We start from the raw sequence: 16,522 nt of genomic DNA on the forward strand, positions 1-16,522 counted from the left end.
GGGGTGGGGGGGGAGGGGAGGGTTTTGGCAGCTTCCAGCCCACCAATGCCCCAGCTGCGCAGGAGATGGGCGGTGGTCTACAGAGACTACAGGCCCCAGCCTGCAATGCGTTCCATTGACTCTCGTAGTAGGCCGCTGTAGTTTGTGGAGACCACGATTCCCAGCATGCATTGGTCCTATCTAGGCGCCGTCAGGGCTCATTTTTGCGCAAGGGATGCTGGGATTTGGAGTTTTCTTGTCACCCGCTCCTCAGCACGCGAGCCGGTCGGTCTTCAGAGCGCATGCGCGGTAGAGGCGGGGCTGTGCTGCGATTGACCCCCGCTCAGGGGGCGAGCCCAAGCGTTCGCTGGTTGGCGGCTGCGTGACTGCGGCTCCGCCCCCTTCGGCTGCTGGTTGGTGTGCGTGCGCCCGAGGCTCCGGTCCCTCCTCGCTGGTTGGCTGGCGCTGGCCAATGGGCTGTGCCGCGTGGCGGTGGCGGGAAGTGCGGCGGGGACCGGCCGGGTAGGTCCGCGCGGGGCAGTCAGTGCGGCGGCAGAGCCGGGTCTTTTCCCCGGGCTGAGGGGAGCCAAGGACGCGCGGAGCGGTGAGGACCCCGGGGCCCTGAGCAGCCTTCGCCCCAGTGTGCCGGAGGCTGGGATGGTGGCCCGGGGTGGGGAGCTGAGGCGGTCGGGGCTGGGCCGTTGGTGAGTGAGGGGGCAGGATGCGGAGCAGGGTGGTGGCTGGGCCGTGGGGAGGGTGAGGGGTCGAGGGGGGGAGGTTGTGGCCATGGCTGGGCCGTGGGGAGGGTGAGGGGTCGGGGGGGGGAGGATGTGGCCATGGCTGGGCCGTGGGGAGGGTGAGGGGTCGGGGGGGGGAGGATGTGGCCATGGCTGGGCCGTGGGGAGGGTGAGGGGTCGAGGGGGGGAGGTTGTGGTCATGGCTGGGCCGTGGGGAGGGTGAGGGGTCGGGGGGGCAGGATGTGGTCATGGCTGGGCCGTGGGGAGGGTGAGGGGTCGGGGGGGAGGTTGTGGTGATGGCTGGGCCGTGGGGAGGGTGAGGGGTCGGGGGGGGCAGGATGTGGCCATGGCTGGGCCGTGGGGAGGGTGAGGGGTCGGGGGGGGGGAGGATGTGGTCATGGCTGGGCCGTGGGGAGGGTGAGGGGTCTTGGGGGGGGAGGTTGTGATGAAGGCTGGGCCCTGAGGAGGGTGAGGGGTCGGGGGGGCAGGATGTGGCCATGTCTGGGCCGTGGGGAGGGTGAGGGGTCGGGGGGGCAGGATGTGGCCATGGCTGGGCCGTGGGGAGGGTGAGGGGTCGGGGGGGAGGTTGTGGTGATGGCTGGGCCGTGGGGAGGGTGAGGGGTCGGGGGGGGCAGGATGTGGCCATGGCTGGGCCGTGGGGAGGGTGAGGGGTCGGGGGGGCAGGATGTGGTCATGGATGGGCCGTGGGGAGGGTGAGGGGTCGAGGGGGGGAGGTTGTGGTCATGGCTGGGCCCTGAGGAGGGTGAGGGGTCGGGGGGGGGCAGGATGTGGCCATGGCTGGGCCGTGGGGAGGGTGAGGGGTCGAGGGGGGGAGGTTGTGGTGATGGCTGGGCCGTGGGGAGGGTGAGGGGTCGGGGGGGCAGGATGTGGCCATGGCTGGGCCGTGGGGAGGGTGAGGGGTCGAGGGGGGGAGGTTGTGGTGATGGCTGGGCCGTGGGGAGGGTGAGGGGTCGGGGGGGCAGGATGTGGCCATGGCTGGGCCGTGGGGAGGGTGAGGGGTCGGGGGGGAGGTTGTGGTGATGGCTGGGCCGTGGGGAGGGTGAGGGGTCGGGGGGGACAGGATGTGGTCATGGCTGGGCCATGGGAGGGTGAGGGGTCTGGGGGGGGAGGATGTGGTGATGGCTGGGCCCTGAGGAGGGTGAGGGGTCGGGGGGCAGGATGTGGCCATAGCTGGACCGTGGGGAGGGTGAGGGGTCGGGGGGGCAGGATGTGGTCATGGCTGGGCCGTGGGGAGGGTGAGGGGTCTGGGGGGGGGAGGTTGTGGTGATGGCTGGGCTGTTCAGGTCATGTCTTCCTCCTTTTCTCCCCTAGTTGGGGGGTACACTCTGCACTGGGAAGGTCACCTTTCTCTTTACCAAACATTGTTCATTGTGTTCCCTGTTGATGCAGCAGTTTAATTCTGTACAGTACCATTTTGCAGTGTGGTTATAGCAGACTGTGCAGCAGGACTGTGCTGAACAGTGATTATTGAAAGCTGTCTCCATGCTCGATTTCTTCCTTAAAATCCCACTGTTGCTACCCATCCCTATGCAACAAGTTTCTATGTTCCAAGCAACACATAATAAAATATAGACCACTAAAATAAAGTATCAAACAGAAGCACATGAAGCACTGGGGGGTGAGCTGTCAGATTTTTACGAACCTTTTCTTGTCTATTTCAGGATTTTCCTGCAGGTGAAAGTCTGAGGAGTGTTATGACTTCAAAGATCTTTTTTGTCTGTTGCCCATTGGGCCACAAAAAGATATGGCTGCAGAAGCTAAGTACAGCATTGTAAAGGAAGTGGGTCGAGGGAGCTATGGGGTAGTTTACGAGGCAGTTGTCAGTCAAACCAGAAACAAAGTGGCAGTGAAAAGGATGCATTGTAATGTACCTGAAAATGTGGAACTGGCTTTGCAAGAGTTCTGGACCCTGCAAAGTGTCCAGAGCCAACATGAGAATGTGATCCAGTTAGAAGAGTGTGTCTTGCAGAGTGGCCAAGTCTTTCAGCCAATCAGCCGCCAGTACAGGAAATCCGACAGTCATCTCCTGCTGATTGAGACCTGTCTGAAAGGGCGGAGATGCATGGACCCCAAGTCTGCCTGTTTTGTGTGGTTTGTGATGGAGTTCTGTGATGGTGGAAACATGAATGATTTTTTGCTGTCTCGCACTCCAGATTCACAACTGAATAATAGCTTCATGCAGCAGCTGAGCAGTGCTGTTGCTTTCTTGCACAGAAATCAGATTGTGCACAGAGACCTGAAGTCGGATAATATTCTTATTTCCCATAGCCCTGGAGGTCCTTTAGTAAAGGTAAGAGGGTAATCCTTCTTGCTGCTGCTCAATATGTGGGTGAAGTGTTATGCCAATTGCATTACTTGCACTGAGTTGGTCACTTGGGTAACATTGTAATATTCAGTTTCCTCATTTGTTGCCTTCCCTTTGAACTTTTAGAAAAGGATGGGCAAGTCACTTGTATGAGTCTCAAAAGAGGATTTTGGTGAGAATGTGGGGCAGTCAGTTGCCTTTTGGACTCTTCCGGGAATCCTGAGAGCATTTCTGTAGCATCTTTCACGCACAAGACGTTCCCTTAAGAGGAACAATTTAGGGCTAATTCAGTTTTAAATCACTACCTAGCCACTGTGTTCCTGATCAGTGGTGGAATATTTTGTTACTGAAGGCAGCAGGGCACCTATGATTTCAGTGCAATCACACTGTTGGGTCCAGGACCTGTTGGGGCTATACTTGGTACCACTAAACTAGAGGGTTGCCATGCTAAATTGTAGAGGGTAAAGTTGCTGGCAGAGAGGGACATTTTAAATATGCTCTAGACTAACCGATTGCAACTAATCGTACTATGGTTCCTGCTTTCTGGAACAGGTTAATTTGTCCTTTGGGGGTATGGGAAGAAAGCATGAAGATATTGAGAATAAGGTCTTCAAAGGTTTATACAGCATCTTCCCTTCCCTTATTGGTGGACCTACAGTCCTTATACACTTGTCAACACTTACAATATTGTAGCCTCTAGCACTACTTGCTGTTTTGGAAGCAAGAGGTTTTCTTGTCTCTTGCTTCATCTGGGCTCCAGCCATGGGCCTTTGTGGTTAAAATGAAGACTGACTAATTCTCTTCCTTACAGTGACAGACTAAAAACAAGTCTGTCTTTTGTAATAATTCAGTGGGAAGAGCAGCTTAGCGGCAAGGAAGTCAACTCACAGTTTACTCCTAAACTCCCAATTCCATGGGATTTCCAGTAGTTAACCTAGAGGATGGTAGGTCTGTCCCTTGTAGGTAACGCATGTCTTGGCCCTCCAGATCAGTATTGGCATATGCTTTCACCTCTGGAACAGCCAAAGGACAATCAAACTGAAGTTTTGTTATTCAATATAGATAATAGTGAATACAATAGGGTTCAGAGCACTCAATATAGCTACCTGCTCAGCTGCTGTTCTGTTCATGCCTGTATGCACAGTACAATGTTATAGGTAATAATGGTGACCTTCTAATCTCTCCCCTTTTTGTATATAGGTAGCAGACTTTGGCCTGAGTAAGATATGCCAGGGGAAAGTGAATGTGAACCAGCATTGTTTCTCATCAGCCTGTGGGTCAAACTTCTACATGGCACCAGAAGTGTGGGAAGGTCGCTATAGTGCCAAAGCTGATATCTTTGCCCTCGGGATCATTTTCTGGGCTATGGTAGAGAGGATTACCTTCAGGGATGGAGACTCTGAGAAGGAATTGCTGGGTGAGAGTAATTGCTGTACAGCCAGCAATGAGCCCTAATTTACAGATCATTCTCCTACACTATCCCCAGCAATCCTCTAAACTGTGAGGATCCTTTTCCCAGGTATAGTCACATCACCACCCTTTCTTCTGTCATAGTATTGGATATGGCTTCCTCTGGAGTCCGTCAACATTTCGCCACGTCTCCACCAGAGGTATTGCCAGAAATCCGTAAAGCCATCTTCCCCTTTCTCCCTACCCCTTTCCTCATGTTGAGTCTGCTTCCTTTGTGGGACTCCCCATTCTTTAAGTCCTAGGATCAACATGTTATAGAGCACATTATCTTAACTTTACTTTTTGTCTGAAAGCTTTGTTAGACTTTTGTGATCTCTACTGCTTTTCCATTTATAAAAAACTTTTGTGACATAAATGGCTAGGAGAAGAAAACTTGTCATCTGGCTTGGGCCATCCATTGAGGTTGGGAGATCAACAGGTGCTCAGCAGAAATGGGACTAGCTCCAGTGAACGTTAACCAACCAACCAACCAAAGACCTCCAAAACAAACCCCCCAAGCATATTCAAAAGGAAATACTGAAACTCAGAGTTAAATTCCATTGGTGAAGCATTTTCAGTATATCCACACTCTACAGTCAAGATTCAGCAGCGTTATAGCCATGTATGCTTTTCCAGTGGTTTTCAAACTGATTTGATCACGCCCCCCTTCTTTGTGTTTGTAATAGTTTATGCACCCACCTCCAGCTACACAAGTATATATACCAATATATGCGGTGGCGGTACTTCACTTGAATGAGTTTTGGTGTCTTTGTTTTTCACTTGAGTTGTTTTTTTCTGTTGCACGAATGAGCCAATGATCCATTGTAATAAGAGCAAAAGCAAAGCTGCAATTGTGGTCCATGCTGACACTTAAATGTGCAAATGGATTGACCTACAAATGGCAATTTGGATAATGCTAGGCAAGCTTAACAGATATCCATCAAAATGCACAGCACCATCTGAGGACCTGATATGTCTGGAGGAATCAGCTTTGCTAATTATTCATTGCTGGGTGTAAAATGTGCATAGTAAGATTGGGGTTCCCCCCCTTCCCCTAAAGCTTCTCATGCCCCCCGCCCCCGAATACAATTTGCACCCCCCAGTTTGAGAACCACTGCTCTACCTTGTTACCCCTGCTGTAAACCTATCTTTCCTTGACGATGGGCTGATCTACAGTTGGTACATTTTGTCCTGCTGATAGTGATGGTATATTTAAAGGCTACAAGGCAAAGGAACCATCCAAAGGATTGTAAGGACATGTAAGAAAATAGGTTATAAAGCTGGAAGGGATGTTGAGGTCATCCTTAGTGCTGTGTCTGGCTGAACAAGATTCTATAGCAATGGATGGTCTGTGATTCTAGGAATATCTGTTGCAATAGAAAATCCACCTTGAAAGAAGAGAATGACAATCTTTCATATGAGCATAATAATCAGAGGCATCTCAACTCGTACTCAAGGAAGCCCAATATACATAATGTACACATTTCTTTAAATACCTGACATAATTTCAAGTCACAAAGGTATTCAGAGAGAGGTTCTTTTTATTTGAGCGGCTGCTTTAAGTTTTCAAAACATCACGGAATTAAGAACTGAGATCGTTCCTTTTCAAAATGCCAAACAGCAAAAAATGTTTTAGTTCTTGGCTAGAAAAATAGTAAATATTCTGGGTCTGAGACCAAGGCACGAACAGACTTCATTAAAGTTTATGCAATAGCCATCTGCCAACTCGAGATAAGAGACTTGCCTGGCTAACCTCCATATGCACATCGGTCACTTATTCCATGCTTGCAGCAAGGGCAGAGCAGCTTGGCTGAGCAGAGCTTTCTTTGCTGTCTCTTTGGAACCCAGCTAATCTATTTTGACCAGTGATTTTATTTACATTTCTGTTCCTTAATTTTGCTGAGAAGAAGCTGTATCCAGCAGTCTGGATAAAGGTAAATGGAACATACTGTCATTTAATATTAAAAATTGTTTGGCTTAAATAACTGAATCGCTATTTGCTTAGTTAACTTTTTTCTAAGTCATCTGAACCAAACACAACCTGCCTCTGTCTTTCTCAGAGCTTCCAGTTCTACTGATGCAGTAAAATTAATTGAAAGAGTGGAGTAGGGGAAGCTCTTTCCAACAGGCTTTTTTCTCTGTCAAATGGTTATAGGGATCACATGCAATGTCCTGTGCAAGCTAAATTTAAAAGTGTGTTTCTGTTTCTCTCTGCTTGATGCACACTTGTGCTGAAATAGGGATGTGACAAACTTGAGGGTTCCTGTTTTGGTACAGAACTTCTTCTGGGGCTATCTTACACCACTTATCTTGGCAGTAGCCTCTGAAGTTGGGTTTCACATGCTGTGATCTTTTACTAATCTTGTGTTGCTTGTCAGATGGACGTGTGCTGTGGATGAACTTATTCTTGTGTGGATTCTCCTTTACCCCAATCTGACTTCTCCCTCTTTCCCAACTATGCCCAGGAACCTACATCTGCCAAGGCAAGCAGCTTATTCCTATTGGGGAGGCGCTGCTGGAGAATCCCAACATGGAACTGCAAATTCCTCTGAAGAACAAGAAGTCCATGCCAGATGATCTTTGCAGACTCCTGCATGACATGTTAACTTTTAACCCAAAGGAAAGACTGGATGCCTTCCAACTAGAAATTCGAATCAGGAGAATCTCTTATGGGAAAAAGCGCCAATGCTCATAGCAGCATGGGGTGATCAGGTTGGTGTCTACTGGGCTTCTCATTTCAAACTTGCAATCCTAGTTTTTGATACTGATCTGATTGGCCTAAGTTCTTTAAATCTAACAGCAGTTCCCTAGATTCATTGGTTTCTTTCTATTTGATTACACCCTTCGCTGTCAGGATAGCTGCTCTATTGAAGGAATATTTTGGGTTCAGTATATTTTATGGCCCCTTGAGTGGTAACTGCTCAGCACACTTATAGGTAATAGAACTGGAGATAAGAAACCAGTGTCAAATTAAGCTGTTTATCCTTAATAAGCACCTGTAATGGGTTTCGCACACATTTGTTACTGTGAGTTATCACATATTTTCTACATGTGGATTCACCTTAAAAGGTGGTGTTTCGCACTCTTGCATGTTAGAAAAATGTGAGCCAGGTTATGTAATGAAAAGTTGACTGTTATGTTAATGCCAAGAGCCCTATCCGATTAGGGGTCGTGTTGTACTAGGTAAGGTGCTGTACACAGAGAAATGCTTTTACAAACAGGCCTCAGTCCTGAAATAGAATCTCCAAGAATCTGTCCCTGTGCCCTTCCTGGGCCCATATGAAAATCATGCTGCTTATTAGGTCTGACTTTGTGCTCACACTTGGAAAATTTTGGCCCTGCATGTTATTGTGTGTCCTTTTTTTGTTTTGTTTTTGAGACTAGACAGTATCAGCTTTAAAACTTCAAGTGTGTACAGCACAGATTTCAGAAATTCTTCCTGTCAAATGTTTTGTACGTTGTAATGAGGAAGCAGTAAGCCGTTAATAGGGTAGTGACCAAAACACTTCATTCTGTTGCAAATTACACTAATTCACTGTAATTTTCTAATTATTGCCTCTATTTTTAAGTCTGCTATAAGACTGTTCTCCATGGTGGACTGCAGAAACGTTAGTTGAAATTAGCTGCAATAGAGATGATACCAAACTTTATAAGACTTTCACCTTTCTTTTGCCCCCAAAGGGGTCTCTTGCATCCTTTCCTCAGTGATGGAAAACTCCAGCTTTCTTCCTGAAGAATACTGGGCTCTCTCAAACCTACCAGGTGGAAGCACAGTTGTCTGTAAGGGTTGTTAATAAGTACAGTTTTTTTTTTTTTTTTTTTCTTCCTGGAGCTGGGAATGTCTTTCTGGCACCTCTAGCTCATACCCGCCTGAGAAGCAAGTGACCCCAGCCTGAAACTTGTGGTCTAAGGCACTGTCATGCCCAGCAGTACACTAACTATCAGATCAGTGTTAGATTGTTTACTGTCATTTGACTGCGAATTCTTAAGATAATGGAGTAGAAGAGCACAAAGGATGCTGTAGAAGATTGTGAAACTGATGATGTTTCCATGCTGGTTGCAGTGTTTTAACAGTAAATCTGGAGACTGAATTGCGGGTACAGCAGGCAGGGCAGTGCAAATTCCCCCACAAAGCCCTATGTGGCTGTCTGTCACCTGTTTCAGCAGTCTCCTCTCAGGAGACAGGGTAGCTCACTTGATACTTCAATTTTTGACCTCTGTTGAACCAGTGCAGTGGTGGCTTAGCTATGTAGAAAGTTGTATCCTAGGAATTGGTCTCAAACCACTAACCGCAAACTCGAAACTGAATCTACCTGTTAACATGTAATCTGAAATAAGGGTTCTTGTTCCTTGAAATGCTAATCTAATTAAAATCTTACTGAGAGGTGTGGTGATGAGGTCTTTGATTCTGACTGGCTTCTTCCACAGGTCCTGTATTCTTCTGTTACCATCACACAAGCATCCTGACCAATACCTCTGAATTCTCCTTGGATTTAATGGTTTGACTCTGAGGGAGACTGGTCAGAATAAATCTTGACTGCTTCCCATTTATCCCAATGGTTGTATGTAAAGGAACAATTATTTATTTGTATAGTAATTTTAATATGCAAGTCTTTTGTATAGATTGCCCAATTTTTTTAAATGGAGTATTGCAGACTGACCCCTTCACTTGTATAATAGTGAAGAAGGATGTCGGTGACTGAGGCAGCCAGCCTTATCAACTCAGTGGCCATGCTCCGAAGAGTCAATTCCAATATAACCTGTTCTTAGTACAGCAGATGGGGATTGTCTTGTGCAGTGTTTAATTAGAGCTTTCCATGTAATTCCTTCATTCCGTGGGACTTGGCATGTGACTAAATGGTGGCTGTTTTTGAAAGAGTTGGCATGGTGTAATCTAATCTAATGTTTATCCAAAACCTTTCTAGCAGAAACAGAATGTATTTTCATCACGGTAGTTTGTGAATATTCTTGCTTAGATTAACCAAAATGCATTCTTAAAATTAAATACAAAGACTTTTAATATGCCAAATTGTTGTTAGAACATGTGTGTCGCTATTACTTTGAGTAGTTTAGAGGCTGAAGCTGCCTGCCCCAGCTATTCTGGCATGGGAAATGACAAGGACTGAACTGGAGCACTGGCAGGTAAATAGGGACTCAGCCTATTTCCAACCTGTCTGAAAATAGTTGACACCCGTGGGATTGATATTTTAACTTTTTCTAAAAGCCCTTAGTTCAAGGAAGGTAACTAAGTAGCCTTGGTTTTCCCTCCAATTCTCTTCTCGCCCTAGGCTCTATTTTAACTTGTGGTTTGGAGGTGGGCTACAGTATCTTTAGACACAACTGATTTTACGGGACAGGAATGTATTGTCAGAGGAAGAGAGAAGAGACCCCGCTCTGTTTGTCTCAATGTATGCCTATGCCATACAGGAGACCTTGCCAACACACAGGCATGTTGGGAGGGGATATTCGGGGAGGAAGACTGATGTGAAGACTTCACCACAGCACCGTTTATGGAGGGAGATCAGTGCTTGGAATTAATGGCAAAAATTGTTTGAAATATGTTGTTAATTTTTAAAAATTAATCTGATTTCTGGGCCTTGTCCTTTTGCTGTGGGTACATTAGCTACTGCCTGCAAACCAGTCTCCATTCTCTCTGTCCCCTTCCCTTCCATTCTGGCACAGAGCCATGACTGCAATATATAAGCTTCTGCATTCCCTCATCTTAAAAGTCTCTATAGTAGAACCTTCCCTAGAATATAATCCACACTACTTACTTGTTTGATCTGGAAGCCCTAGTGGGCTTCATGGGAAGAAGTGGAGAACTCTTCCTATGGCTTGGTGATGCCTACCTCCATAAAATGCTGCACTGCATAGATATCTCGCAGACTCAAGTCATCTGAGCTCTAGCTGTAACCATCAAATAACAAACAAATATCCATGATCCGAGCTGCTGCAGGAACATACTCAGCCAAAACTCTCTTTTATAAAACTCTTGGAAGAACCTCAAAATCTTTTAATAAACTTAGTGCTGGTGGAAGTTGCTGTCCTGGTAGTTATAGAGTGAGGTAGCAGTGCAAATGTTTGCTCTATATGCTGCCCTGGACAAGTAGATTAGCTGTAGCAATGAAAGGAGTTGGTTCTTCCCAGCCAGTTCAGCATTGCTCAGAGGGATATGGTTGGATAGGTTCAAGCTGGTGAGAATGGGAGTCTGAGACTCATTTGTCATCTGGAAATTTTAGATGATGTATTCTGGAGAAGGTTCTTGTCTCATTAAAGCAATGAGATTATTAGTAATTATGCTTTGGCTTTGGTCTGCTCCTCTTCCCATACAATACTGCCCAATTTTACCTGTTGCTATGGCTTTATTTGTTTCTCAAGTTAGGTGGCTCATATTTCATGATCTTTCTTAGAAACTATAGCACCAGCTGAGTGTTTTTTGCTAACCAGCTTTAGACTGCAAAATTGTTCAACCTGCTTTACTGAAGAAATTATTCTTTAAAATGTATTTCTTTTTCCTTCTCTCTTCACTCCCACAGCTATTGAAACTGTAATGTCTGTCTCTCCAGTACCATCTGTTCTGAGAACAGGCAAAGACTGCTAGTCTTGTGGAACCATCATAGTTGAGGAAGAGTCAAATTTTGGAATATAGACCAGAATTAAGATTACACCAGGCAATAAAACCACTTTGAGGCACTTTAAATGTTTGTATGGCACAGGGTTGGCTACTCACTGCAACTCATACTTGTTTTGTCATACTCTGTTGATGATCTCTACAGCCTCTATGTTAGAAATACTTATTTGTATGTGTGCGCTTTTGTTACCTCAGACTGTGTATTTTAAATTTAATAAAAGGTTTTATACAGACACCTTGTACCCCTGCTCTGACCATGAAGCACTAAATCGTGACACCACCTACCCAGAAGGAATGATGTGTGTAAGGTGGATAGCCCTGGTGAAAGCTATTGCTTCAGCGAGTGAAGAGAAATATTTCTCAGCTTTTATTATTTACATGACTAAAAACTAAATGCTCTCAGGGGAGGTTTGGAATCTGCTCTTGGTTATCTGTCTTGTGCTCCTGATGTGCTTGTTCCTAAAACTCCCCCTCATCTGTGACATAATGTGGTGCTGACAGCAAACAGGGCCAATTCTGTAGGGAACAACCTTGCACAGTACTGGGACTCGATCACCTAATAAATCTCATCCATTTTTTACTTCTATTTTGTCCTATAGAAGGTAGCCCTTTCTGAGAATTGAGCCTATAGTTGGGGAATGGGCAGAGTTTATGTATGGAAGGCACAAACTGAACATGAACATGGCCTGGAATAAAGAAATATCCTACTTCCATTCTGTAGGGGAGAGGAGGACAGAAAACTGGACTTTGTAACCAAAGTTTCTCTCTTCAAAGTTAAACTATGGTAGTTTCAAGAAAGCAAAAAACAGAAAATCAGTTATTTGCCTTCACCTTGGGCCTAATGTGCATTTTGTTAATTTGAAACTATTTCTATGACAGACAAGTTTTATGTGAAGAAGGAATTTTGAACTAATCTACTTTTTATGTTTGTACTACCTTGGCATAATATGGTTGGTTATTCTACAGCAAGTGCTTGTGTTAACTTGCACAGTCCTGAGAACTGCTGGTTTCAGAACAGTTAGACTTCTCAGTAAGAGAGTTTAGGGACTAAAAGCAATGTTAGGGTTACAGTAAGTGAATGCCACTGTGCCTAGGCCCTAGCTCTTAAATACTGAAACTGTTAACTCCCAAGTAGGATGGCTTCTGTAATATTTGAGCAGTAACACTAGCTAGAGTTAGCATGGATCTTTTGCAATTGTGTATTCTATGTATGAAGTACATCCTTTCAAAAGATTAAAATGCTGGGATTGAATAACAGCCTATACAGAAAGGGGAAAACGTCTATTCAATCCTGCTAGAAAATGGGAATACCAGAGCGCAAACACCCCTGGCAGAAAGTGAGCATCTTGTCCCTGACTGAAAACAGGGAAGGTTGAGTCGGTGTGTTGGCTGTTGATGGAATTGGGCCTGACTGCTTCTCAGCAGCTGGAGGCAAATGGGCAGGGGCTTGTGACATTACTTTCATGGAATCAGGTACATGAGACCTGATGGAAACAGTTTCTGATGTTGGTCATTCTGACTTTAATAACCATTATTACAAACGGCTCTCACTGGGAAAAGCTTTATGCTGTACCCAAGTCTATCTGTATCTGCTACATTTTAAGCTCTTTGTAGTCACTCTGACTGCTAGGCATTAAAATATTTGCTGTCTCTACCTATATGTACTGCTATGATATGCCTCAGAGCTGGAAAATGGGGAGGGGAATTAAAAAACAGGTGTGGGAGGGAATGCACAATTTTGAAGTGTAGCCACCCTTCTTATATGTGTGGCTCAGCCAGGTATGTCAGAGATCACCCACCAGCACTTGACTGACTTTAAGTTAACATACGGTGGTGGACATCTGCTCTCCTATTGTGTTTCCATATCAGTTCTGGAAGTTGTGTAACTCCTCCCTGTAAAATGCTAATATCCATCGAGCATGTGTTGGCTTCAGCAACCATCCCCATGCACTGAGAAAGCAGCTCCATACAGTAACCTCCCATGTCAGTGCTTCTTCCAATGATGCTAGCCCAGGCAGGAGGGGCTCAGGTTGGCTATGGGATGATAGATGCTTTCGAACATGTTTTTTCAAATGGGACTAGGAAACTATACATGCAGAGAGGTAAGATGATGTGGGAAGAGCTCACTGAAAGGAAGAAAAGTCTTCACTAGCTCCTCTCCCTGGCAGGGAAAGTCAGCCAGTGTGATTCCATTTTCTGCTATTGCTCTGGTTTTAAAACTACTGTGGTTTTAATCACAGTAACATGTTCACCACTTGTGTAGCTTTTAATAAAAAGGGAAACAATTCCATCACTTCTTCATCAAGAAGGTAAAAGTGGACAGTGATGGGGAAGACAAAGGGGCTGCTTCTTTCTAAGTCCCTCAGATACCCCACAGTACCTGTGAGATCGACAGCTGCCAGGAAATAGTTATAATTAAACTCAAAGGGGGAGCTTACCACAGAGTAATGAAAGCTTTTTAGATACCTGTTGTTGCCAAGGTAGCTACATGCTGCAAAGGGGGTGGTTTGAGGTATACATCGTTTGGAGCTGGAGCCAGGAGATGGTGGAAGTAACTGCCTCATCTCAGTGGGGGCTCAAGGTTGAGACAATGGGAGCACCTCTCCCCAGCCTGTAGCCAAAGTTTTGGAGTGGGCGAGATGAAAAGTTTGGCAACTTACTTCATGGCTCTAGACTCTGGCTTTCAAGTCCTTTGGCAGCTACTGCTAGAATTTGTCATCAGAAGCATCAGTTCTTGTTCAACTCTGGTCACTCACTGAAGAAAAGTTCTTCAAGGGCTAAGAAAAGCACCTGAATTTCTTAAGGCTGGAGAGGTGAGGGGGCAAGGGTCTGAGAGAGAAGATTACAGCATTTAATTTCCTGTCCTTGATGCGTGAAGAAGTGGGTCCAGTGTGATTTGTGGACTATCGCTATCAAGCAACAGAATAGCCCCTAACATTTTTTTGCTCTGGGTTAGAGCTAGTGCAGCCTAGCAATTCTGTCTTCCCCTCTGTATGTAAAGCAGGGGTGGGAATGGATCAAGCCAAATGCTAGAGGAAAATTCAGTAGATGGGGCTCTGCTCACTTGAAGCAATGCTGCTAAGGGACACAGTGCTCTTACTGGGGCTGGCCGTTAAGGTGAGATGTAAAACAGATTCTTACCATGGGTAGTCTTTGAAAACACCACAGCATCTTTTACAGTAATAGGGATGTTAGGTCCAATGTCTTTAGCGAACTACATTCAGTCTCCCTCATTGGCTCTAGCAGTTTAAACTGGATACACTGTTCTTCTCTTCCTGTCCTCAACTTTTGAGATGTTACTATATCCTGTAGCTACTGTACTTCCCGCTATACAGGAGGCTAGAGTTCCACGGTGGGTAAGATGACATAGCTATAGGTAATCAGTTTGCAAAGCACAGTGCAGACATTTGTGAGCACAATGGTAGGGAACATTTGAATTCTGCAGTATCATTGTGATGAGTGAGGTAGCACTTTAAAATGACATTAACAAGCTTTTTCATTTCCACTATCTTTCTGTCAATCCCTGTTACTCTTTCAAGAGCCTTCTTGCTGCTAACTGATTTCTCCAAGGCTTTTTTAAGTTGAGTGTGGCAATTGCCTCTCTTCTAAGCAACTCCAGCCTTCCCTTCCTTTCGAAGAGCTGCAGGAGTGGAGAACTTAAATTGAATATTCTCTCTTTAAAAACGATTGTTAATCTGCAACCACTAGTCTCTATTTACAGCAGTATCTATTTGCCAGCATGCAGGCCCGTTTTTGCCCTATGGTCCAATACCTGCCCTCAGCGGTCAGCCACGAGACCAGCAAACACTACAGGATGATAGTCAAGGGAGAGAATGGCAATAGGTGCTTCCATAGTGGTCATACACAGAGATTTTTTACAGTGGGAGCACATACATTTTAAAAAAAGATTCTGGTTTTAAGCAAAAGCGAAGTCAAATTCATTTCCCATGACTTAGCAGCAGTAGAAGAGAGAGAGTGTTTTACCAGGGCTGTAAGCTTCCATAGCTGCTTTTTACAGTTCAGGTCACTCAAGTATGAGAGTGCTGAGGCCTTGTCTACAGGAGAAAATTGCACCGCTCTAACTTAAATAGTTTTTTAAATCATTTTAGTTTAATGGATGCAAGCCCCTGTTTGGATACTATGGTTTCAGGCTAAGAATGTCTGCCTGCAGGTTAGCATCAGTTCATTAGGAATCTGTTTTAAGTTAAACCAAAATAGGCCACCAAACTGGAAATAAAGCAATTTAAGTTAAACCAGTGCACCTTTCTGCTATAGCAGGCCTAAGTAAACTTAACCCTCAGTCAGCAAGAGAATGTGTAAATAGTAAAAAAAGAAAAGGAGTACTTGTGGCACCGGTGTCCCCCAGGGACCAGTCCTCTCCAACCTATTCATAAATGATCTGAAAAAAGGGGTAAACAGTGAGATGGCAAAATTTGCAGATGATATAAAACTTCAAGATACTTAAGTCCCAGGCACACTGCGAAGAGCTACAAAAGGATCTCTCAAAACTGGGTGACTGGGCAATAAAATGGCAAATGAAATTCAATGTTAAGTAATGCATATTGGAAAACATAATCCCAACTATAATGATGAGGTCTAAATTAGCTGTTACCACTCAAGAAAAAGATCTTGGAGTCACTGTGGATAGTTCTCTGAAATCATCCACTCCATGTGCAGCAGCTGTCAAAAAAGTAAACAGAATGTTGGGAATCATTAAGAAAGGGATAGATAATAGGACAGAAAATATCATATTGCCCCTATATAAATTCATGGTTACCCCCCCATATCTTGAATACTGTGTGCAGATGTGGTCACCCCATCTCAAAAAAGATATCCTGGAATTGGAAAAGGACAACAAAAAGGATTAGAGGGTGTGGAACAGCTTCAGTAGGAGGAGAGATTAATAAAACTATGACTTTTCAGCTTGGATAAGACGACTAAGGGGGAGTATGATAGACGTCTATAAAATCATGACTGGTGTGGAGAAAGTAAATGTGTTATTTATGCCTTCACATAAAACAAGAATTGGGGGTCACCAAATGAAATTATTATGCAGCAGGTTTAAAACAAACAAAAGGAAGTATTTCTTCACACAATGCACAGTCAACCTGTGGAACAATTTGCCAGAGGATGTTGTAAAGGCCAAGATGATAACAGGGTTCAAAAAAGAACTAGATTAATTCATGGCGGATAAGTCCATCAATGGCTATTAGCCAGGATGGGCAGGGATGGTGGCCCTAGCCTCTGTTTGCCAGAAGCTGGGAATGGGCAACAGGGTGGATCACTTGATAGTTACCTGTTCTGTTCATTCCCTCCGGGGCACCTGGTATTGGCCACTGTCGGAAGACAGGATACTGGGCTAGATGGATCTTTGGTCTGACCCAGTATGGCTACTCTTAT

General features: G+C 45.4%; 1 protein-coding gene across 4 annotated transcripts; it reads left to right on the plus strand.

The window, feature by feature from the left end:
- The first annotated feature begins 271 nt into the window (after positions 1-271).
- On the plus strand, positions 272-11,355 carry LOC119854072 (serine/threonine-protein kinase PDIK1L-like). Of its 4 annotated transcripts, none has more exons than XM_038397967.2 (5): positions 272-501; positions 2,399-3,027; positions 4,243-4,459; positions 6,957-7,203; positions 8,920-11,355. In XM_038397967.2, exons 2-4 carry the CDS (start codon positions 2,482-2,484, stop codon positions 7,184-7,186), a joined length of 993 nt encoding a protein of 330 aa, XP_038253895.1. In that variant the 5' UTR covers positions 272-501; positions 2,399-2,481; the 3' UTR covers positions 7,187-7,203; positions 8,920-11,355. The 4 variants fall into 4 exon arrangements, with proteins under 4 accessions (XP_038253895.1, XP_038253896.1, XP_038253894.1 ...); XM_038397968.2 differs by having other exon boundaries at positions 424-583; XM_038397966.2 differs by lacking the exon at positions 272-501 and adding an exon at positions 512-683.
- The last annotated feature ends 5,167 nt before the right edge of the window (positions 11,356-16,522 follow it).

This window comes from Dermochelys coriacea, chromosome 3 (assembly GCF_009764565.3).
Source record: "Dermochelys coriacea isolate rDerCor1 chromosome 3, rDerCor1.pri.v4, whole genome shotgun sequence".
In the NCBI taxonomy this organism is placed as follows: domain Eukaryota; kingdom Metazoa; phylum Chordata; order Testudines; family Dermochelyidae; genus Dermochelys; species Dermochelys coriacea.

Excerpts from the sequence above, each read along its gene's own strand:
- LOC119854072 (XM_038397967.2), top strand. The coding sequence starts at position 2,482 with ATGGCTGCAGAAGCTAAGTACAGCATTGTAAAGGAAGTGGGTCGAGGG. Across the intron at positions 3,028-4,242 it reads CTGGAGGTCCTTTAGTAAAG|GTAGCAGACTTTGGCCTGAG; the intron begins GTAAGAGGGTAA and ends TTTTGTATATAG. Across the intron at positions 4,460-6,956 it reads CTCTGAGAAGGAATTGCTGG|GAACCTACATCTGCCAAGGC; the intron begins GTGAGAGTAATT and ends AACTATGCCCAG.